Source organism: Caretta caretta, chromosome 17, assembly GCF_965140235.1.
Source record: "Caretta caretta isolate rCarCar2 chromosome 17, rCarCar1.hap1, whole genome shotgun sequence".
In the NCBI taxonomy this organism is placed as follows: Eukaryota; Metazoa; Chordata; order Testudines; family Cheloniidae; genus Caretta; species Caretta caretta.
The window spans coordinates 23,884,158-23,907,294 of NC_134222.1; the positions used below are offsets into that span (position 1 = coordinate 23,884,158).

The 23,137-nt window shown below is 50.6% G+C and overlaps 1 protein-coding gene across 1 annotated transcript in view; it reads right to left on the minus strand.

Annotated features, from left to right (window-relative positions):
* Positions 1 to 23,137, minus strand: part of RNF43 (ring finger protein 43) — a 132,760-nt gene that overhangs the window by 22,580 nt on the left and 87,043 nt on the right. Inside the window, exons 3-8 of the mRNA XM_048823916.2 lie at positions 19,991 to 20,065; positions 15,924 to 16,055; positions 15,415 to 15,516; positions 10,909 to 11,064; positions 9,376 to 9,478; positions 6,972 to 8,474 (exon numbers count right to left, since the gene is read on the minus strand). Of these exons, the coding sequence (XP_048679873.2) occupies positions 6,972 to 8,474; positions 9,376 to 9,478; positions 10,909 to 11,064; positions 15,415 to 15,516; positions 15,924 to 16,055; positions 19,991 to 20,065 (2,071 nt within the window). The remainder of the gene's footprint in view (positions 1 to 6,971; positions 8,475 to 9,375; positions 9,479 to 10,908; positions 11,065 to 15,414; positions 15,517 to 15,923; positions 16,056 to 19,990; positions 20,066 to 23,137) is intronic.

Consider the following 23,137-nt stretch of genomic DNA (forward strand, 5'->3'; position numbering starts at 1 on the left):
CACAACTTCCTCCCACAGCTCCTGACATGCACACCCACCTGACTAACTGGGAAGCTTTTAACTAGTTTCAGCCATCCCCTGATTGGCTTCAGGTGTCCCAATCAACCTAGCGTTCTCCCTGCCTTCTGGAAAATTCTTAATTTGCCGCAGGTGTCTTAATTGACCTGGAGCAGCTGCCATTTAACTTATCCTGGTACCAGAGATTTGTTTAGCCTGGAGCTAATATATCTATCTCCCACTACTTTTCTATAGCCATCTGGCCTTGCCCCGTCACAATATGTAAATGTGTATGTTTATTATTTTACTCAGCTTTTATAAATATAGGTCACCCTCTTAACAGTACTGCTTCAATGTTTCTAACTTGTTTATTTGCACTTTAGCTTTGTTTTCTGTTTATTTGCCCCCAATAAAGTTTTATTTTCTGAAACTCAGAGTCCATGTTTTATACCAGCTTACACCAAGCAGACATGCCCCATTACAGAATTCACAACGGGAGTCAAGATCCCACCCATATTTAAGGTCTATACACATGAAGGCACAACATTTCCCAAAAGCATCACACAACATTGCTATGGCTGACAGTTATAAAGTTCTTTTAAGGCCTCCCTCAACCTTATGGCTCCACAGTTGGCTTTTCTAATAGTCCTTGTGTCTGGCTGTTCAAATTCAGCAGACAGCTGGTCCGCCTCATGCCGCCCTGCCAGGAGCCTTTCCCTCAGGATGATATTATATAATGCACAGCATGCTGCAACAATAATAGGAATGCTGAGATCCAATCTAAGCATTAAACATCACCAGTGAGTTTGGAGTCTCCCAAATGCATATCCAACGGTCATCCTGCACCTGCTCAGCCAGGAGTCGAATCTTTCCTTGGTTCTGTCGAGGTGGAAAGTGTAAAGTTTCATGAGTCAGGGGAGCAAGGGATATGCTTGGTCCTGCAGAATCACTATGGGTCTTTCAACATTGCTAGTGCGAATGAATCAGTTGAGGAAGAATTTCCCTGCTTGCAACTTTCTGAACAGTCCTGTGTTCTTCAAGTGTCAGGCACCTTCCCTGACTAGCCCACGTGAACATCAGTGAAGCATTCCTGGTGATCCACCAACACTTGTGTAACCATGCAAAAGTAGCCTTTTCCGTGTACATATTCACTGGCCAGGTGGGATGGTGCCCGAATATGGATGTGTGTGCTGACTGTCATCCCACCAGAGTTTAGAAACACCATTGCTGCAAATTTATCTACTTACTATTTCCTGCACATTGCCGAGAGTCACAGGCCTGCATAGCAGGAGACAGTTAATGACCTTGCACATTTGGATGACAACAGCCCCCACAGTGGATAGTCCAAATCTGAACTGATTGCCCACTGCAGAATAGCAATCTGGCATTGTAAGCTTCCCGAGAACCACCGCCACTTGCTGTTGCATAGTCACTGCCAGGGCCGGATTAACCTTTTGTGGGCCCTGGCGCCAACCATTTTTGTGGGCCCCCATGTCGTCATTGTGGGCTCCGAGTGTGGGCCTGGTGCGGCAGGGCCATTGGTGCCCTAGTGTACCTGGTACTGAATCTCAGAGACATTTTTCATTTTGATCACACACCTCTGCATGACTATCTGCATTGCCATGCCCAGATCGCTCAGCCCCCAGTTCTTCTCATTGAGCTGTATGTGCATGTGGATTAACCAGTGTCCACAGTGAGCAGAACTTTCATAATGATCTGGGGAAACTCCCCACAGATTTATCTCCTTCCTCATTCAAACCTTCTATAGCCATGTCTCCAGTACCACCTTATGTCACCAGTCACTGTATGTTGTTCTGGCCTCAGCTCAATAAAGTTTCACAGCCAGCAGATACCCGATCAATTCTGACAAATGCCTCCCTCAGCACCCATCCTGCCATTTGAGCAAGCCGCTTGCAAACACCATTTCCCCAAAGTGAGGACTTAGCCTTTGGGAAGCTGAAGACACCAGCCTTTCTCCTGCTCTCGTCTTGGTCACCACCACCTCTCCACATGCTTGTTTCTCTTCTACCTTGGATGTGCTCAGTGGTGAGTTGGAGCCGGTTCGCGGGAACCAGTTGTTAAATTTAGAAGCCCTTTTAGCGGGACAACCGGTTCTAAAAGGGCTTCTAAATTTAACAACCGGCCAAAAGTGGCGCCTTAGGCACTGACTCCGTGGGTGCTCCAGCCCCGGAGCACCCACAGAGAAAATTTGGTGGGTGCAGAGCACCCACCGGCAGCTCCCCACCCCGCGCCTGGCCCCAGCTCATCTCCACTCGGCCTCCGCCCCTGAACGCGCCACCCCACCCTGCTTCTCTGCCCCCTCCCCTCCCCCAGCTTCCCTCGAATCAGCTGTTCACGCGGGAAGCTGGGGAGGGCTGAGAAGCAGGCAGCAGCTTCGTGCTCAGGCCCAGGGAGGCGGAGGCGAGCTGGGGCGGGGAGCAATTCCCCTGCGCGCCCCCCGGGTTATCTGCTGTTGCGCGGGTGGCCCTCCTCGTGCCCCCCCAACCCCAGCTCACCTCCGCTCCACCTCTGCCCCTGAACGTGCCGCCCTGCTCTGCTTCTCTGCCCCCCCCGGCTTCCTGCGAATCAGCTGTTCACGCGGGAAGCCGGGGAGGGCTGAGAAGCAAGTGGCGGCTTTGTGCTCAGGCCCAAGGAGGCGGAGGTGAGCTGGGGGGGGAGGGGCACGAGAAGGGCCACCCGCACCGCAGCAGGTAACCCAGGGGGCGCGTAGGGGAATCGCTCCCTGCCCCAGCTCACCTCCGCCTCCCTGGGCCTGAGCGCGACCGCCGCCTGCTTCTCAGCCCTCCCTGGCTTCCCGCGTGAACTGCTGATTCGCAGGAAGCCGAGGTGCGGGGGCGGAGAAGCAGAGCGGGGCGGCGCGTTCAGGGGAGGAGGCGGAGCGGAGGTGAGGTGAGCTGGGGCCAGGCGGGGAGCTGTCAGTGGGGGCTCTGCACCCACTAAATTTTCCCTGTGGGGGCTCCAGCCCCAGAGCACCCAGGGAGTTGGTGCTTAAGGCGCCACTTTTGATGTGATCAGTGAGGGGAGCGGCCGCTCCCTCTGCTCCCACCCTAGCTATGCTACCCTGCCCCTAGGAGCCAGAGGGTGCTGCTGGATGCTTCCCGGGAGCTGCCCCAGGTAAGCACCGCCGGGACTCCCCACCTCGCCCCTCCAGCAGGTCCCTCTGGCTATTAGGAGTGGGGTGGGCACACACTACGGTGGCCCACGAGACCCTCCTGCCCGGTTCTGGGGACAGTCAGGGGACAGGGATGGGGGTAGATGGGGCTGGGATCCCGGGGGGCAGGGATGGGTGGTTAGGGACTATTTAGAAAAGCTGGACGTGCACAAGTCCATGGGGCCGGACGAGTTGCATCCGAGAGTGCTAAAGGAGTTGGTGGATGTGATTGCAGAGCCACTGGCCATTATCTTTGAAAACTTGTGGTGAATGGGGGAAGTCCCGGATGACTGGAAAAAGGCTAATGTAGTGCCAATCTTTAAAAAAGGGAAGAAGGAGGATCCTGGGAACTACTGGCCAGTCAGCCTCACCTCCGTCCCCGGAAAAATCATGGAGCAGGTCCTCAAAGAATCAATCCTGAAGCACTTACATGAGAGGAAAGTGATCAGGAACAGTCAGCATGGATTCACCAAGGGAAGGTCATGCCTGACTAATCTAATCGCCTTCTATGATGAGATGACTGGTTCTGTGGATGAAGGGAAAGCAGTGGATGTATTGTTTCTTGACTTTAGCAAAGCTTTTGACACGGTCTCCCACAGTATCCTTGTCAGCAAGTTAAGGAAGTATGGGCTGGATGAATGCACTATAAGGTGGGCAGAAAGTTGGCTAGATTGTCGGGCTCAACGGGTAGTGATCAATGGCTCCATGTCTAGTAAGCAGCCGGTGTCAAGTGGAGTGCCCCAGGGGTCGGTCCTGGGGCTGGTTTTGTTTAATATCTTCATAAATGATCTGGAGGATGGTGTGGATTGCACTCTCAGCAAATTTGCGGATGATACTAAACTAGGAGGAGTGGGAGATACGCTGGAGGGCAGGGATAGGATACAGAGGGACCTAGACAAATTGGAGGATTGGGCCAAAAGAAATCTGATGAGGTTCAATAAGGATAAGTGCAGGGTCCTGCACTTAGGATGGAAGAATCCAATGCACCGCTACAGACTAGGGACCGAATGGCTAGGCAGCAGTTCTGCGGAAAAGGACCTACGGGTGACAGTGGACGAGAAGCTGGATATGAGTCAGCAGTGTGCCCTTGTTGCCAAGAAGGCCAGTGGCATTTTGGGATGTATAAGTAGGGGCATAGCGAGCAGATCGAGGGACGTGATCGTTCCCCTCTATTCGACATTGGTGAGGCCTCATCTGGAGTACTGTGTCCAGTTTTGGGCCCCACACTACAAGAAGGATGTGGATAAATTGGAGAGAGTCCAGCGAAGGGCAACAAAAATGATTAGGGGACTGGAACACATGACTTATGAGGAGAGGCTGAGGGAGCTGGGATTGTTTAGTCTGCAGAAGAGAAGAATGAGGGGGGATTTGATAGCTGCTTTCAACTACCTGAGAGGTGGTTCCAGAGAGGATGGTTCTAGACTATTCTCAGTGGTAGAAGAGGACAGGACAAGGAGTAATGGTCTCAAGTTGCAGTGGGGGAGGTTTAGGTTGGATATTAGGAAAAACTTTTTCACTAAGAGGGTGGTGAAACACTGGAATGCATTACCTAGGGAGGTGGTAGAATCTCCTACCTTAGAAGTTTTTAAGGTCAGGCTTGACAAAGCTTTGGCTGGGATGATTTAATTGGGGATTGGTCCTGCTTTGAGCAGGGGGTTGGACTAGATGTCCTCCTGAGGTCCCTTCCAACCCTGATATTCTATGATTCTATGATTCTATGACCCCCTCATGGGGAGAGGAGGGAACCAGTTGTTAAGATTTTGGCAGCTCATCACTGAATGTGCTCCCTAGCCAGCTGGGGCTATTCTCCCCCTGCAAACCTGATCTGCTTCCTCTTTCCCTGCTTCCCTTGACATTCCTTTCCTACAGGTGACCTCTGTTCCTTGAGGTTAACTCCAGTTTCTTTATCCACTCCTAGCTTAATGGCCCCCAGTAGTCACAGAGCCACCTGCAGCTTCTCTGGCTACAGCCATGGGGCCAATTGCCAGAGGCCAGCCTTAGATAGCTGCAGCTGCTAGCAAGGGAGGGGTGGCAATTCCAAGGCTGAGCATGCTTGAACCTTGCAATGGTGGCACTAAGGGTTCTAAATCCTCAGCACTGGCCCTAGGCAGCTGCAGACTCTGGAGTTAGGTGCTTCCCTCCTCTAGGCCAAGGCTTTAAGTACCTGAGATCCCCATCACCTGCAGTGGAGGCCACCAATTCCCACACACCCCTCAGCTAGCACATAGTTGTGCAGAAAGTGCAGCCTGAATGATTTTGGAGGCTGGAGCACTGGGAGGTTCCCATCCCTGAGCAGCAGCTCTGCAACAAGCTCTCATGGCCCTCTTCCGCTGCGGGACCAGAACCCTGTGAAAACAGTGGAGTTACCCTGTGTATAACCACTTCTGTCCAAAGCCTTTTGAAGAGAGTGGGAGTCTTTTCATTGTCTTTAACGGGCTGCATATGGAAGCAAAGGACCTCATTCTCGACTCTGGGAGCAAAGTGCATTCTATGCTGCACTGGTAACAGGAAGGTCTCACGTTACCCGGTGAATAAGCAACACCTCCTATAGCACCGAACTTTTTCTGAGAGGCCTCCTGCCCAATTACTAAATGTAAACCTGCTTCATTTACCAGGGCTAAAAATATCAGGTAGTGTGGTCACAAAAGCAAGGCCCTTCTGAATTCAGTAAAGTGCCCCAGGGGTCAATCCTGGGGCCGGTTTTGTTCAACAGCTTCATTAATGATCTGGATGATGGGATGGATTGCACCCTCAGCAAGTTCGCAGATGACACTAAGTTGGGGGGAAAAGTAGATAACCTGGAGGGTAGGCATAGGATCCAGAGTGACCTAGACAAATTGGAGGATTGGACCAAAAGAAATCTGATGAGGTTCAACAAGGACAAGTGTCCTTCACTTAGGACGGAAGAATCCCAGGCACCGCTACAGGCTGGGGACCGACTGGCTAAGCGGCAGTTCTGCAGAAAAGGACCTGGGGATTGCAGTGGACGAGAGGCTGGTTATGAGTCAAGAAGGTTAACAGCTTATTGGGCTGCATTAGTAAGAGCACTGCCAGCAGATCGAGGGAAGTGATTATTCCCCGCTATTCGGCACTGGTGAGGCCACATCTGGAGTATTGTGTACAGTTGTGGGCCCCCCAGTACAGAAGGGATGTGGACAAATTGGAGAGAGTCCAACAGAGGGCAACGAAATGATTAGGGGGCTGGGGCACACGACTTTTGAGGAGAGGCTGAGGGAACTGGGCTTATTGAGTCTGAAGAAGAGAAGAGTGAGGGGGGATTTGATAGCAGCCTTCCAGTACCAGAAGGGGGGTTCCAAAGAGGATGGAGCTAGGCTGTTCTCAGCGGTGGCAGATGACAGAACAAGGAGCAATGGTCTCAAGTTGCAGTGGGGGAGATGTAGGTTGGATATTAGGAAAAACTATTTCACTAGGAGTGCAGTGAAGCACTGGAATGGGTTACCTAAGGAGGTGGTGGAATCTCCATCCGTAGATGTTTTTAAGGCCCGGCTTGTCAAAGCCCTGGCTGGGAAGATTTAGTTGGGGATTGGTTCTGCTTTGAGCAGGGGATTGGACTAGATGACCTCCTGAGGTCTCTTCCAACCCTTATCTTCTATGATTCTGTGATCTAATGTCTGAACTCTGAAAATATCCATTCTCAGTTGCCAGTAGCTTGGGGCAATGTGTGGTGTATATATGCAGACATTCACACACACACACACACACAGTGTCTATATATGAACCCTTAATTGTACAATCCACTGTTCAGAGGTTTGCTAAAAGCAGAGGTGACTAACAAACTTACCCTGATTGTGTTGCAGAGTTTGGCAGGGGAGGTAAAGACTCGTGTTGCCTTCTGTGGTGCCTGTCCCTGAGAAATCAACTGGATACATGGGTTTCCCCTCCCATTCTGATAGGTCCTTGTCCTGCTGCTGGGACTCCAAGTTGGAGGGCGGGACTAGGCACTTCCAAACCACCTGAGAGCCTGAGCAATAGGGCATAGGGGCTGTTGGCAACAGTGGCTGAACGTCTGGGGAGCAGCAGTAGCTAGGGGAGTGGCCATAGTGAATGTGAACATTGCAGTCTTTGTGCATGTCTGAGTCCTCTGAGAGGTGAGCCAGGGCAGGCTCCGGGCGGCACTTCCGTTTCCTTCTGGGGTGACGGCTTTGTAAGCCATGTTTCTGTAACATTGGGAAAGGCAATGGACCAGTTGTTCCAGCTTGCTTACTGGCCACCCAGCTGAAGTCAGACCCATCTGCAGAAGAGGAGAGGTGCTTTGAGTGGTCAGGTCCCTGATGCACACAGGAGGGCTGTCCTGACAGAGATGCATCCTGGGACATTGGGCTGCTTTCAAGAGGCTGTTTGCAGTGACGAGTTTTCTCAGTCCTCTTTTGTGTCCGAGCACTGTGCACGGCCCCCGAAAACCAGGGCTTATGCTGGCTGGGTTCCTGGCCTGATCTCCCAGACGGACACTCTGGGTCCTTCCTGTAGTGATGGTGCCTGTGGTGGTGATAATGGACATGAGTCAGTATCTGACTCTTGGCTAACGCAGAGCTGCCGGTCTCCTTCAAGTCCAAAGACCTTAGCCTTGGCTCCCCTGGAGACTGCAGCTGCTCCTGGCCATTGTCAGTGGAGCTACAGTACACCCAGGGATCGTAGTCACTGCTCAGGGAGCTGCGGAAAGTGGAGCAGCTACCATGGATGCCCTGAAGGCTGACGTCTGTGCAATTCAACATAGAATCACTGGAGGAGCCATGACAGGGTCCGGAGCTGGAGTCACTGCCTGGACCATCAGCCAGGTACCCACTGTGCAATGTGAGATAGCTCTCCCCTGAGCCACTGCTGTTCTGCTGCCTCCCATGACTGGTTCCCCGACGAAGAGGGGCAGCATGGTGCTGTCTTGGTACTACCGCCGTCCTGAATCCCAGGCAACGGGCCTGGTGCTGAAGTGGGCAGGTCCTGTGAGAAGATGGCATCTGCCCACATGCTGGAGATTTTCGGTGCTGCTCATTCCCTAGGCCTTGGGCTAGAGAGGGCTGATGGCTGCATGTGGCCATGGAGCCCACTGGCCTGTATGGCATATAGTGCATGGTGGTTAAATCCAACTGGGAGAGCTCTGGGGAATGGAAGAAGGGGTTGCCATGGGGGAGCTGCGAAGCAAAGTTTCTGAGCCGCCTCTGGGGGTGGGCCTCTGGGAGACGATACAGGGCGTGTCCTGGGTGTTGCCGGAAGAGGTGAAGCCGCTGCCCGGGTTCCAGGTCCTGGGGATTCTGCCTCAAATGCGCAGGCTGGGCAAAGGCAGCCCCCTCTAGAGAGACAGAAAGGGCATATCCACTACACGTCTGCATCCCATCCCACAGTTACCTGGCAACCCCTCCCCAGAACCCCGCCCAGACACCCAACGCCTGGCAACCCCTCCCCAGGGTAGCACCCCACGCACCCAGTGCCTGGCAACCCCTCCCCAGAACCCCTCCCACTCTCCCACCTGCCCTGACCCACCTCTCTTCTGTGCCTGATACCCAAATATTCCTTGTCCCTCCCAGCACAGGGGGACCCTTTTACTGCTTCCCGTACAGCCTGGTGAGCCTTCCCCTAAACCACACCCCCCCAACACCCACCCACACATACACACCACACCTTCCCTACACACACCACAAACCCCACACATATAACACCACCCCCAACACACCACAAATCCCTTCCCTTCCACACACCCAAATATCCACACACACACACCATACCCTCCCCACACACACCCGAACACCCACCCCTGCACACACACCACACCCGCCCCTCCACACCACAACGGCCCCATGCACATAACACCCCCCCACACATAACACCCCACCACCCACCACAAACCTCCTCCCCCCACACACATCCAGACACTCCACCCCTGCACACAGCACCCACCCCCATACACACCACACCTTCCCCCGGCACACAACCCCCCTTCTCCCACACACATAACATCACACACGCTCCAGACACTCACCTACACACACACCAGACCCTCCCCGCCACAAAGACAGCACAAATACCCATCCTCCCACATCAAACCCACCCATACACCACAAACACCCTTTCCCCCACACCACACCCACACCACAAACACCCCCCACACATACCACACTCCCCTCCCCCCACCCACACACACTCCTGCTGGGAGGTGCTTTTGATGGGCGATTTGGCCCCTGCTGGAGCCCTACCAATGATATTGAACATGCAGAGCGGGCAGGTGTGGTGCTGCTGTAGCCAGGGGTCGACACACTCTCTGTGGAACTCATGGGAACAGGAAATAATCCGCAGCTCCTAGACAGAGACAGAGGGGAGGTTTGAGTGGACAGAGCAAGGTCTCTGGAGGGAGCTGGATGTGGGTGGGGAGGCGTCTCTCTCCCTGCCCCCTGGATCAGCCCTGATCCCACACTCCAGGCGCTTCCCAATGCACAAAACAAGACCACCAAAGAATCTCTAATGCTGCGAGCTGGCTCTGAGCATACCAGCCCATGCCTCTGCAGTGTCCAAGCTCTGGGGTCCGAGTGGGGCAACACATTGCAAAGCCCTCTGGAGGAATGCCCTGTCAGCAGCCCTCTGACACCGAGGGCTCCAACAAAGGCCCCAGTTCTAAGTGCAACTGGTGCAGTACCCTTTGGGGAGAGGCATTGCTCAGAGAACCAGGCCTCAACCCATTAGAGCTTTCCCTATACCCCCAACTCTCCGTGCAAATGTCTTGGCAGCCAGGCCAGGCCATGGAGCTCTGGAGTCACCTGGTCCTGGAAAGATACAACTGATTCACAGATTCCAAGGCCAGAAGGGACCATTGAGATCATCTCGTCTCACCCCTCCATAACACAGGCCAGAGACTGCCCTGCAGTAATTCCTAGAGCAGATCTTAGAGAAAAACATCTCATCTTGATATAAAAATCATCAGTGATGGAGAATCCACCACAAGTCTGGGTAAGTTGTTCCAATGGTTCATTGCTCTCACTGTTAAAAATGCATGCCTAATTTCCAGTCTGAATTTGTCTAGCTTCAGCTCCCGGCCATTGAATGGTGTAAGACTTTCTCTGTTAGCGTGAAGAGCCCCATATCAAATATTTGTTCCCTGTGATCAAGTCACCCCTTAACCTTCACGGTGTTAACTGACTGCCAGCAGGGGAGCCACGCTCTGTGCCAGCGTCATGTCTGAAGGATCCCAATGGCAGTGTGTCACAGTAATCTGGTCTGGAGGTGACAAAGGCTGGGATACCTGGACAGCAGCCAGGTTCACACACCCAGCGAGAGGATCCCACTTGTCTTGACAGGTGCTGACAGGGAAAAATGCTCTTGGTGTTAGGCATCACCTCAGCATCCCGGAGCAGCCTAGGCCAGACCCCCAAAGGACCAAGGCCCAGATTCTCAAAGAGATTTAGGCACCTAATTCCTGATTTCAATGGGAGTTGGGTGCCTAAATCTCTGTGAGGCTCTGGGTTTAAAGCGCTCACAGGCCCCTGCTCCCATGCTGGTACAGTAGGCAGCAATACTGAGCTTGGGCAGGCTTGCTCCAAAGCACAGGGCCAGGAAATGCCCTGCCCCACAAAGCACACTGCTCCTTTTGCCATTTACAGAGAGCCCTGAACAGCTGTGCAGCACCCCCCTCCCAACAGCACCTCTGCCCAGAGAGTTCAGAGCCGTGATTGGCCATACTCGCTATCCGGCTTCCAGCCTACGCATACAGCCGCTCCAGCGTGAGCTTGTCCTACCTGGCCCTCACTGAACTCCTCCAGACAGATAGCACAGATGGGGGCTGAGCTGCAGCTGCTGGCCGAATCCCTTAGGGCATCCTGTTGGCACCGGGCCTGGTACTTCCGGATGGCCAGCTGGCTGATCGCCTGCATGGTCTGCTGCTGCAAGGAGTCCTGGGAGAAAGGAAAAGAGTGCTAGACTGAAGAAGTGGCAGAGTGAAGAGAGGACTGGCCCCTCCTGCATAGTTAGGGCAGAGAGCCACATGTTCCACCAAATTGCCAGATGTGAAAGCGAGGGCTCTCCTTTCACCAGCCACACTGCAGCCTGCAGCACCAGATCTCTGCACCCTACCTGGCAATAAAGGCAGCTGATACAGACAAATGGACCTGGCAGCTGTTCAAGGCAAACCGTGAGGCAGCATGACCTAGTTGTTAGAGCAGGGCACTGGCCTTCAGGAGACCTGGCTTCCCAACTCTCCCCTGATTCAGGTTGTGATCTGAGCCTAACCCTCCAAACACCCCCACTAATTCTGAGTGCCTGATGCCACGCACCCATTGTCTCTAGTTGGGCACCCAACATGAGATTGAAAATTCAGGCTTTAGCCTTTCTGGGACTCAGCCTTATAATGGGGACAATGCTACTCATCTTTGGGAAGGGGTTTGAAGTCTGCAGGTGAAAGGCCCTATGTCAGTGAGTGTACCATTACAATTAATGTATTGATGAAAATGGGTTCTTAAAACACATAAGAATAAATACAGTGTCCACAGTTTCCACCCGCTGCAATAAAACAGTGAGGACTCTTAACCCTCACACATAAAGGCCTAAACTGATCACCTGCTGATGCAAGAAGGAATTTGCCCCATGGCAAATTAGGGGTAATCTGAGATTTTACAAACTAGGCATTGAACCCCGAACTAGAGGAGTCTGTGGTGACTCTTCTGTGAGCCAGAAAAATCGAATGATGCTTTGTCCTCCCTGTTGAGTACAAGTATCAGGGGCTATTGGCCCCTTACTGAAATGTAGTGGTTTTTTGGTTGGCCCCCTCCAAGGGGAAAGGGGAAGGGCTGAAGAGGAGTCAGGATCCTGGGACAGACGGGTCCCTAGAGCCAATGGGGAGAGGCCAGCACTCCAAGTCAGCTAGATTGTCAGGGCGAGCAAGCCAATGAGGGAGTTGAGAGCCCAGGGCCCTTGTTCCCTGTGAGCTGGAGCTGCCAGGGCAGAGCTGAGAGAGTGCAACAGCCGAAGAGCAGAGCTAGGGAGCCAGAGCTGCAGCCCAGAGCTGGGCCAGGGAGCGTGCAGCAGCTGGAGCAGCAGCCCAGAGTCAGAGCATCAGCCGGAGCGAAGAAGCCCCAGAGCAAGTGGTGGGGTGGGTCTCCCACGGTCACAGCAGGGTCTGGTGCATCAGTCTACGCCCTAGGGAGAGAACAAGATACAGGCCCCTTCCAAAAGTCTATCGGGAGGCCATTGAAAACTGGAGCCAGAGGGGGACATGGCCGGTTGGGAGGCCATTGAGCACCTGAGACAGAGTTGGTTCGGAGGGCACTAAGTGCCAGACCTAGAGAGGGACGTGGCCTGAGGGGAGCAAAGGCACAGAATGGGTTCTGTCACACAGAGTCCATTCCCATCTGGGGGCAGTGCCATACCAGTAGCGTCAGAGCAGCAGGTCCAGGTCCAGGAAGAAGACACCAGGCTCATAAATTTGTTGCACTTTAGAGGCTGCTGCACTGAAATGTACCCAAACCAGTTCCTCACCATGGGGACACTGTGAAGGGCTCTTCAATGCCCAAAGGAACAGTTTTGGGTGCACAGATGTTTAAGTGAATTGCAGGGTTTACAGGTTAAAAGGGTAACACATGAGGTAGGTGTGTCCTGGACTAGGGGCGCCTCGTCCCTGCTTAGAGTTGCCCATGGAGAGACTGAGGTAAACACCCAGAAACCCCTGGTCTCAGTCTTCCCTGTGTGATGCAAGTCCTGTTCACGCAGGGCCAGGAGGGAAGTGCAGGTGGGCAGAACTGGGGTGAAGTGAATCAGAGCAGGGACTCAGATCCTTTCGTCACTCGGATCAGCCATGGTAGTGTGAACACAGAGAAACTCCCCTACTATGGTCGGACAAATGCCCTACTTACACAAGGATGATGAACAGTAAAGATTCACACAAGTAGCTTTTGAGACGTGACTTGGAAAAAACAGGACTCCATTTGGGTGCAGGGGTCCCTCTGGGCGCACCCCGATGCAGAATTAATGATTATGGCTGTGAATATCTTAACTATGAAAAGATCATCTCACTTAGACAGCCTGGGGATGGACTATCACAAAAATCTGTGCCACAAAGCAAAAACCTGCCTGTGATGATGTAACTATAGATTATTTCATAAAACATATGTACAAGGGGCAGATTTACGGTTGCATGCAAAACTTTATTTTTAGCAGTCCCTAACTCTTGAGTGCTTGACTTTGCAATGTTCAAAACATTTTAACATAATTTTTGCATGGAATTTTCTAATTTGTTTGTTTGTTTGTTTAGAAAACTGAAAAAGTAAAGACTTCCTTCATCAGCAACTGTAATGACCTCCCACATGGGTCATCAGGGGATTTTGAACTCAGAAACTCCAGATCCGTAGCTCAGCACACTACTTTCCCATTTGAGTTAAAAGGGTTTCCAGTAGCTATGCACCAGCCACCAAAGCAGGTCACAACACACACTTTGCTTGTGGGTTATCCAACTATTCAATGAGCAGCAGTAGAACGCTAGGAAGCAGGACTCCTGATTTCTGTTGCTGGCTATGGGAGAGAAACGTGGTCTCAACTGGCTTTGTAAAGGTATGCAGGAGCAATCTCATTTTACTGATCAGCCAGCCTCACATACAACTCTACCCTGAGTGGCACTGTGATGTTGGGGCTATCACAATAAAACCTGGGCTCCATTCCTTGGTCTGTAAGTGGTGGTGGTGTGCAACACATCAGCTACCTTGTTTATAAAAGGGGCAAAGATACTTTTCTGTCTCCTAGGGTAGGGGTACAGAATGGCTATAAGTGCAAAGAATTAACGGCACGAGAATTACTAATGCCAGTTGCTGGAAGAGAAGAGACTAGCACTCATAGGGTCTTGGCTGCCTGCAGCTTCCCTTTGTAAGAAGGAGGAGAATCTGTTTTTCCCAAGCCCCATCTGGAGCACTAGCTATGGACCTGGCACGTCTTATAGGAGATTGAGTGGGGCATGGCGCAGGCTCAGTGCAGGCAGAACATTCTGAATATGGTTGCAAAAATTTTAACATTACTTTTATGGAAAACAGCGGCACCGTTCCCATTCCAACGTTCACACAGAGCCCAGACATGAGAATTTCTGCCTGAGGTGACTGTTGAGCTAGCCCTGAGGCTAGGCATCGCTGCTGCTCCACTTGCAGTAATCAAATAATACCCCAAATCTCCACTCCTCTGGGACTTACCTTTCTGGGGACTGAGCTTTCCCTTCGTTTGCTTATCTTTGCTGCTCTGTGTCATTTCACTAGAAGACAGGGAAGCTTATCTTTCTATTGAGTCAGAAAAAACTGATTCTGTCAGAAATGGAGAAGTGCTGAATCTCAGGGCAAGAGCGTGCAGTGTTCTTTGTTCTTTCCATTTTCTAGTGGATTACATGAAAATGTAGCTGTTTTTATCTGAATTGTGGTCTTGGCCAAGAAAGTGACTCAGGACTTTGGGTGCCCAAGCTCAGATGCCTTAAAAAGGCCTGGGTTACAGACGTGGCTGCTTAGCCCACACTGAAATCCAGGCCCCTTTCAAGTGTCTCTAGTCACATGTCACTTCTGGATCTCTTGACCAACAAGGTATTCAGGAAATGGGCTCTCAGGAGTGACTTTGTTATCCTGTAGAAAAAGGAGGGTTTCTAAATTTGGAAATATTTCTGTACTTGGAAGGTCTTTATGTAATGTACTGGTTTTCCACTAAATTATTTTAACCTCTCTAATGTTAGAACAGGCCAGTGACTTCCACTGGCACCGAAGACAGGGGTTAGTTAGTGAGCTGGGGAAATCAGGGCGCTTTGCCAACATTTGTGTGTAAATGGCACCTGCTCTGGAGAGCTGGTTGGGAAGTTGCTGCAGTGCACAGGTACAGCAATGTCTGGGGTGAGCGCAAACCGCATATGGCACAACTGGTTCCCGAAACCCAGGGCTGGAGTGTGGCTGCACTGAATCACTGCAGGAACCCAGACTGCTCGCATCATTGGGCTGCAGGCTTGTCCCTGCAATGGGACACTCGCCTTGTGTAGATAGGTCTCCTCTTTCTCAAACACACACACACTTTCTCTCACTCTTGTCTCTGGCCCATCACACCCTTTCTTAGACTAGTTGTGTGTAGAAGGAGCCCCCATTGCTTCCCTTTTCCTTGTAGAACCGCCTGGTTCTGAGCAGTCTCCATACATTTGGATGATTTAGTTGGTGCTGGTCCTGCTTTGAGCAGGGGGTTGAACTAGATGACCTCCTGAGGTCTCTTCCAACCCTAATCTATGATTCTATGATTCTTACCTGAGTCCTGTTCCAGTGACACTTGGTGCGAACAACAAAAATCAGAATGATCACGATGACAGTGCTCAGCACTGTGAGAAGAATCCACACATCATAGTCTGGCTGTTGGAGAGAGACAGAAGATCCGTTACCCTGGTGTTTGTGCCTGGTAGGAATGAGACCAGGCCAGGCTCCTGATCTCTTCATGATTGTTACCCTTCAGACATATGAGAAGTGCCCAGCCAGACCCACCCTCTTTGCTCTTCACAAGAAAAAGAAAACTGGTCTGAGGTCCTCTCTGCAAATCTCAGCCAGCCCCTCTCGGTGTCTCAGCTCACTACGCTTTGTTCTGCAGAGCAAAGGACCTTGGACTGGTACCAAATAAAGAGACAAGAGGAAGAAGGGTTCCATCTGGCTCTTGCAGAGGGCCAGGGTGTCACCTCCCATAGAAGGGAGGCTCGGCTTTGCTTCAGTGCTGAGAAGATTGACTTGGAGTGGAAAGGAGAAGGCAGGTATGACATGTTCCTCACCCATGCTGGCTGCTGTTTAACCTCAATCTTCACATGTGCTTCTCGATTCTTGTTCACAACGCCCATCAGAAGCTCAGCGTCATGGCCCCGGATCAGAACCACAGGCTGACTCAGGCCTCTGGGTTTCCTCAGCTGCAAAGAAACAAGCTTGGTCATGAGATGGCCCGGAGCACAGCCTGAGACGTGGGTGTGATGGAGATTTATCAAAACTCACGATCAAATAAGGTGTGGGGGGATGAGGACTGCTGCCCAGGACAAGTGCTACAGTCGCTGCCCAGAACCCGTGACATGGTATATTTATTATTGCCACTCTGCTCCTCGGTCTGCACCAGATGGAAGCACCTCATCCCCCAACACCCTGGCTCCTGCCCACCTCTCTGCTCTTGTCTCTACTGCTCCCCTTGCTGCCCCTTTCCTGTTCTTATCCCTCCCTCAACTACAGGCACTGCTTGACCATGTCTCTTGCTTTCCTCTTTCAACCCCCTTGCCCAAAACCAATAGGCTTCACCTCAGAGAGATGATGATGCTTCATAACCCTTGCAACAAAATAATAAACACCCTGGTGTGTCTCACTGCCTTTACCCCTGCCTCCTGCATCCTACATTATCTGTCTCAGTTGTAAGCTGTTTGGTGCAGGGCCTTTGTCTTTATCTGTACCTGCTAGTAAAGTGCCTAGCACAATGCTGGACCTAAGGAATGAGTGAATGAATCAACTATGAAAATAATGGGGCCAGTGCCCATGATCAGTGCCACATTCCTTCTTGTGTACAGTGATATTGAAGCACTAATCTGGGCACAGTCTCTCTAGCCCAAATCTGAGCTTTTTCCTCAAATTCACCTACATTTGATTGGTATTATATTCCGTTTAGTCATTATTTGACATGTGTTTTCCATACCTAACACTGCCTGCCTAACACCCATTTCAGCAAAAGCCAGGACTGCTTCCTCCCATGAAACGAATGAGGCTGGTCTCAGAATGCAATGTACTTTAATGGGTTACATCCTGACACAATGGAAGTGGGAGAGCGTCTCGTGTTCTTCTCACTAAAGCAAAGTCTCTTGTACCCAACAGTGACATTATTTTATACTCACTTCCTGTGAATCTAGCACCACAGGAAGTGGAGCCTACTCATACCTGTAGCCTGCATTTCTCATTCTGCTTAGCCCAGTGACATTTTGACTATAGGCCAAACACTAGCAAGCAGCATTGACCACCCACTTACACAACAATAATAGCTACTCCATACAGGTCTGAGACTTGCTTCATTCCGTTATTCTGTCACATGGGGTGGGAGGAAGCAGTTCCCTTTGTGTGAGACCACAGACTCATCGACTTTAAGGTCAGAAGGGACCATTATGATCGTCTAGTCTAACCTCCTGCACAACGCAGGCCACAGAATCTCACCAACCCACTCCTGTAACAAACCCCTGACCTATGTCTGAGCTATTGAAGTCCTCAAATCATGATTTAAAGACTTCGAGATGCAGAGAATTCTCCAGCAAATGACCCCATGCCCCATGCTCCAGAGGAAGGTGGAAAACCCCCAGGGCCTCTTCCAATCTGCCCTGGAGGAAAATTCCTTCCCGACCCCAAAATTGGCGATCCACTAAACCCTGAGCATGTGGGCAAGACTCAGCAGCCAGACACCCAGGAAAGAATTCTCTGTAGTAACTCAGATCCCACCCCATCTAACATCCCATCACAAGCCATTGGGCATATTTACCGCTAATAGTCAAAGATCAATTAATTGCCAAAATTAGGCTATCCCATCATCCCATCCCTTCCATAAACTTATCAAGCTTAGTCTTGAAGCCAGATATGTCTTTTGCCTCCACTGCTACACTTGACGGCTGTGCCAGAACTTCACTCCTCTGACGGTTAGAAACCTTCGTCTAATTTCAAGTCTAAACTTCCTGGTGGCCAGTTTATATCCATTTGTTCTTGCGTCCACATTGGTACTGAGCTTAAATAATTCCTCTCCCTCTCCGGTATTTATCCCTCTGATATATTTATAGAGAGCAATCATATCTCCCCTCAGCCTTCTTTTGGTTAGGCTAAACAAGCCAAGCTCTTTGAGTCTCCTTTCATGAGACAAGTTTTCCATTCCTCGGATCATCCTAGTAGCCCTTCTCTGTACCTGTTCCAGTTTGAATTCATCCTTCTTAAACATGGGAGACCAGAACTGCACACAATATTCCAGCTGAGGTTTCACCAGTGCCTTGTATAATGGTACTAACACTTCCTTATCTCTACTGGAAATACCTCGCCTGATGCATCCCAAGACCACATTAGCTTTTTTCACAGCCATATCACATTGGCGGTTCATAGTCATCCTGTGATCAACCAATACTCCAAGGTCCTTCTCCTCCTCCGTTACTTCCAAGTGATGCGTTCCCAGTTTATAACAGAAATTCCTGTTATTAATCCCTAAATGCATGACCTTGCACTTTTCACTATTAAATTTCATCCTATTACTATTACTCCAGTTTACAAGGTGATCAAGATCTTCCTGTATGATATCCCAGTCCTTCTCTTTATTGGAAATACCTCCCAGCTGTGTCTCATCCACAAACTTTATTAGCACATTCCCTCTTTTTGTGCCAAGCTCAGTAATAAAAAGATTAAATAAGATTGGTCCCCAAACCGATCCCTGAGGAACTCCACTAGTAACCGCCTTCCAGTCTGACAGTTCACCTTTCAGTATGACCCGCTGTAGTCTCCCCTTTAACCAGTTCCTTATCCACCTTTCAATTTTCATATTGACCCCCATCTTTTCCAATTTAACTAATAATTCCCCATGTGGCACCGTATCAAATGCCTTACTGAAATCTAGGTAAATTAGATCCACTGCATTTCCTTTGTCTAAAAAATCTGTTACCTTCTCAAAGAAGGAGATCAGGTTGGTTTGGCACGATCTACCTTTTGTAAAACCATGTTGTATTTTGTCCTAGTTACCATGGACCTCAATGTCCTTAACTACTTTCTCCTTCAAAATATTTTCCAAGACCTTGCATAATACAGATGTTAAACTAATAGGCCTGTAGTTACCCGGATCACTTTTTTTTCCTTTCTTAAAAATAGGAACTATGTTAGCAGTTCTCCAGTTTATCACCAACACAGTTTATCACCGGTAGAGAAAAGAGCTGTCGAACTTTGAGCTCTTCGTCTCACAGCTGGAGTTCAGAAGTCTACTTGGATGAATTCTGAAGAGCAGCAATCTTTCCTGAGACTGGATTGTCCCACACCCTCCCACCATCCTTCACCAACAGCTTTCTCCAGATGTCTCCCTACCAACCATGCTCTTTCTCTAAATACCTGATGTACCTCCTTGTGCCCTGACTCTCTCTAGGGACCAGATGTCCCCCCTCATTTGTCCTTAGGGCAGTGGTGTCCAATAGAAATTCGATGCTAGCCACACTGCTAGCCACACTTGTGGTTTTGAATTTTTATTATTAGCCACATTATAAAAAAGCCACATTAAGCCACATTATAAAAAAGCCACATGCATTAGCCACAGTTCAATAGCCTATTAGCCACATGTGGCTAGTGGCGAACATATTGGACACCGCTGCCTTAGGAAATAGATGTTCCTCAGTGACCCTGTGTAAAGTCAGTGTTCTAGATGTTTTACCAGTTGTGATAGTCTATATGGTTCCCTCATGGGTAATGGTTCAGCTGCTAGCTTTAGGACTCTGGAGGGACTGCCCTTGGCAAACTCAATGCCTGAACAGTAACTGGTTTGGCTGCACAAAGCGGGTATTATGGGCATAAATGCCTGCTTGAACATCTAGTTGGGTGATGTAGCTACCCCATTAGGGAAAGCCTTTGTGCAAACTGAGCTCTCTGTGTTTTGGATGAGCTGGGGAAAGGTCTTTGTTCTATGGTAGGTGTACTGAATGGAGGAGCCAATCTGCACCATCACCCCTTGCCTCAACCCCAGCTCTGTCCCTCCATTTCTGCAGTTCCTGGCTCGTATGGAGAAGGGGGAGCGTGGACCAGAGCTATGTGTATTTCAGGACAGGATGGTACCACTGAAGTTTTCCTGAAGGTATCAATAGGGTTGTACCTGGTCAGCAGCGCTTTCATCATCCGTGATGTCGAAGAGGATGGCACGAGCCCCCCGCTCCCCTGCTAGCTTCGCCTGTCCAAAAAAACAGACCAAAGAACTTGATTGGATACTTCATGCTGCACTTATGTGTTTTGCAAGGCTCACTAGTCTAGCAGCAAACGCACAACAAGATCCAGAGGTTAGAAGCTGGAGTCAGCAAAGTCTAGCTAGAAACAAGACATGATATTTTAACAATGAAGCAATGACCCATTGGAGTAGCTTCCCAGGCGTGGAGGAGTCTCCATCACTTGGAGCCTTTAGATTGACTGTCTCTAAAAGATCCACTCCAGCTGGCGCACAAGTGAGGGTCCAATGCAGGGCGTGCTGGGTGACAGTCTCTGGCCTGTGCCATGCAGGAGGTCTGAATGGACAATCAGCGGCCTTCACATCTATGATTGTTACCGCAGGAGACTTTGTACAGTTTGTGCCTCCAGCATGATCTTTCAGAGCATTTGTCTACACTGCAGCTTTGCGTGTGCTTCCCAGCCTGGGTAGATGGACGCATGCTAGCTCTGCTTAAGGTAGTACGCTAAAAATAGCAGTGTAGCTGGCCTTGCAGGGATGGCAGCTTGGGTTAGCTGTCCGGGGATCCAGGCAGGTTTGTCCCCTGGCAGCTAGCCTAAGCTGTCGCCTATGCTACCCTCAGCTACACTGATATTTTTAGCATGTTAGTTCCAGCAGAGCTAGCATGTGTCTGTCTACCTGCACTGGGAAGCACACTCCCAGCTGCAGTGCAGACATACCCAGGGTTACATATACCCCAGTTATTTCCTAGGTCTCCTTCGTGCCCATTCACATGTTTGCATCCACACACAAATGTACCATTACACTAGAGTGCACAGTGTCCAATGCACACACAATTATACACACATGAACACACTCACTTAGACATCATCACAGCGCGTGTGCAAACACGGGAAACACACATGTACATGTACCCAGACATTGTCATGTTTACTTATCCATGCACACACTCCTGCTTTCATACTTATAACCGTACTCACGTGACACCCACTCACTTACACACATACACAGCCATGCCCGTGTCTATACACATGCACACACACATACATGAATACAGCTACACTTACACACACGTCTGCATGCACAGACACACGTTTCCTTGCACACTGAGGCTCATCACAAACGCAGAGTTCATCATTTCTTCTGATGCTTTCGGTCCACCACACACACCCCCTCAGTGGTGAGCTGGGTTTGCATCCTGCAGGCTTACATGGTGCAGATATAGTGATAGGATGTGAATTCACTTGCTTTCCCCTCTTCCATATAGAAAGTCTCATTTATCCCACAAAACGAAGGGGGAACTGGATCAAGCATCAGGATTATTGCAAATGAAAAGATCAATGGGGCGTTTCAGCTTCCAAAGAGTCAAAAGAAGGGAGGCAGGATGGTGCAGTGGTTAGGGCACTAGCCCAGGACCTGGGTTCAAGTTCCGACTCTGCCATACAGTCCATGTGTGGCCTTGGGCAAATCACCTAGCTGCTCTGTGCCTAGCTGTGCCATAGGGTAACAGCTTTGCCCTGCTCCCAGGAGCCATCTGGATACACTCATTAAAGCTGGTGAAGCACTCATGTACTATGGTGATGGGGGCCATACCCTGAACAGGAGAAAGAGAAGAAAAGAGATTGTCAGACACCCCCACCTCCTGGCTGTCTGCCCTGCCTGCTGTGCCTGAGAGGGTAACAGGTGAGGTGGAGGAATAGGGAACTGACCTACCACCTGAGAGAGCAGGCAGGAAAGCACCAGCAAGGGCTCCATCTAAGAGAGAGAGAGGAGAGTGTGGCAATGAGCATGAGTAAGGAGAGCAGCAAGACCCCACCGGGGAGTGATGTCCATAAGGCAGAGTGAAGGCTGCTTTGGACTAGCCAGTGGGCTCTGTTACAGACGTGCATTTCATTGAGAGCTCTTCAGGGTCCCCTCCCTGCATTTCCAGGCAGCTACCTAGGGAGGTGGTGGAATCTCCTTCCTTAGATATTTTTAAGGTCAGGCTTGACAAAGCCCTGGCTGGGATGATTTAGTTGGGGATTGGTCCTGCTTTGAGCAGGGGGTTGGACTAGATGACCTCCTGAGGTCCCTGCCAACCCTGATATTCTAAGATTCTATGATTCTAAGAGGTGTTTTAAATGGCCCCAGTCTCTGGTACATTTGAACTGGAATGTTTCGTAACAACTGTAACTCAACTTCCACAGTAATTCTGGCTGTTTGTAGCTGGATATAATGTCTCACTCAACCTACATGGAGAGCTCATTCCAATTCACGCTCTCCAGCAAATCTCAAAGAGGCTGAAGGATCAAGCTAGAAAGCAGGGAGATGGAGTGCGCAGCATTATTTAAACATCAGTGGGAAAGGTGCTGAGGTTTCAGTGACTCCCTCTTATGTATCCAGGGCTTCAACGTACATTTGGCACTGCCAAATAGAAACCGCTGGAATGGAAGGAGGGGGCCCCTGCCTTTGGAGCCCAGTACGTGCCTCACAGTCACAAAGCATCTGAGTGTCATCTCCTGGGACACAGCTGGAGAAACAGAGGGGCTGCTGGTGGTGTGCTTTTATGGGAAATTATGTGCGAGGGATAATGGGAAGGGTTAAGTTGTGTAAATCATTGCTGGATGGGGGGGCAGGAGCAAAGTACAGAGGTTGCTGGCTGTGGAGGATTGCAGTGCAGAGGTTGCTGGTTGGGAGGATCATAGTGTGGGAGGCTGCTGGTTTGGGGGGATTCCAGTGCAGAGATTTCTAATTGGGGAGATTGCAATCAGGCGGTTGCTGCTTTGGGGGGATCACAGGGCAGGAGGATGCTGATACTGGAGGAGGTCACAGTGCAGAGTTTGCTGGTTGGGAGGGATCACAGTGCAAAGGTTGCTGTTTTGTGTGGGTGTGTGAGATTGCAGTAAGAGGTTTCCAGGGGTGTTTCTTTGGGGAGGGGAGAGATTGCAATGCAGAGGTTGCTGGTTTATGGAGGATTGCAGTGCAGGATATTGCTGGTTCAGGGGGGATCACAGAGCAGGAAGTGCCTGGTTTGAGCGGAAACGAGGACTTAGAATCGTAGAATCATAGAATATCAGGGTTGGAAGGGACCTCAGGAGGTCA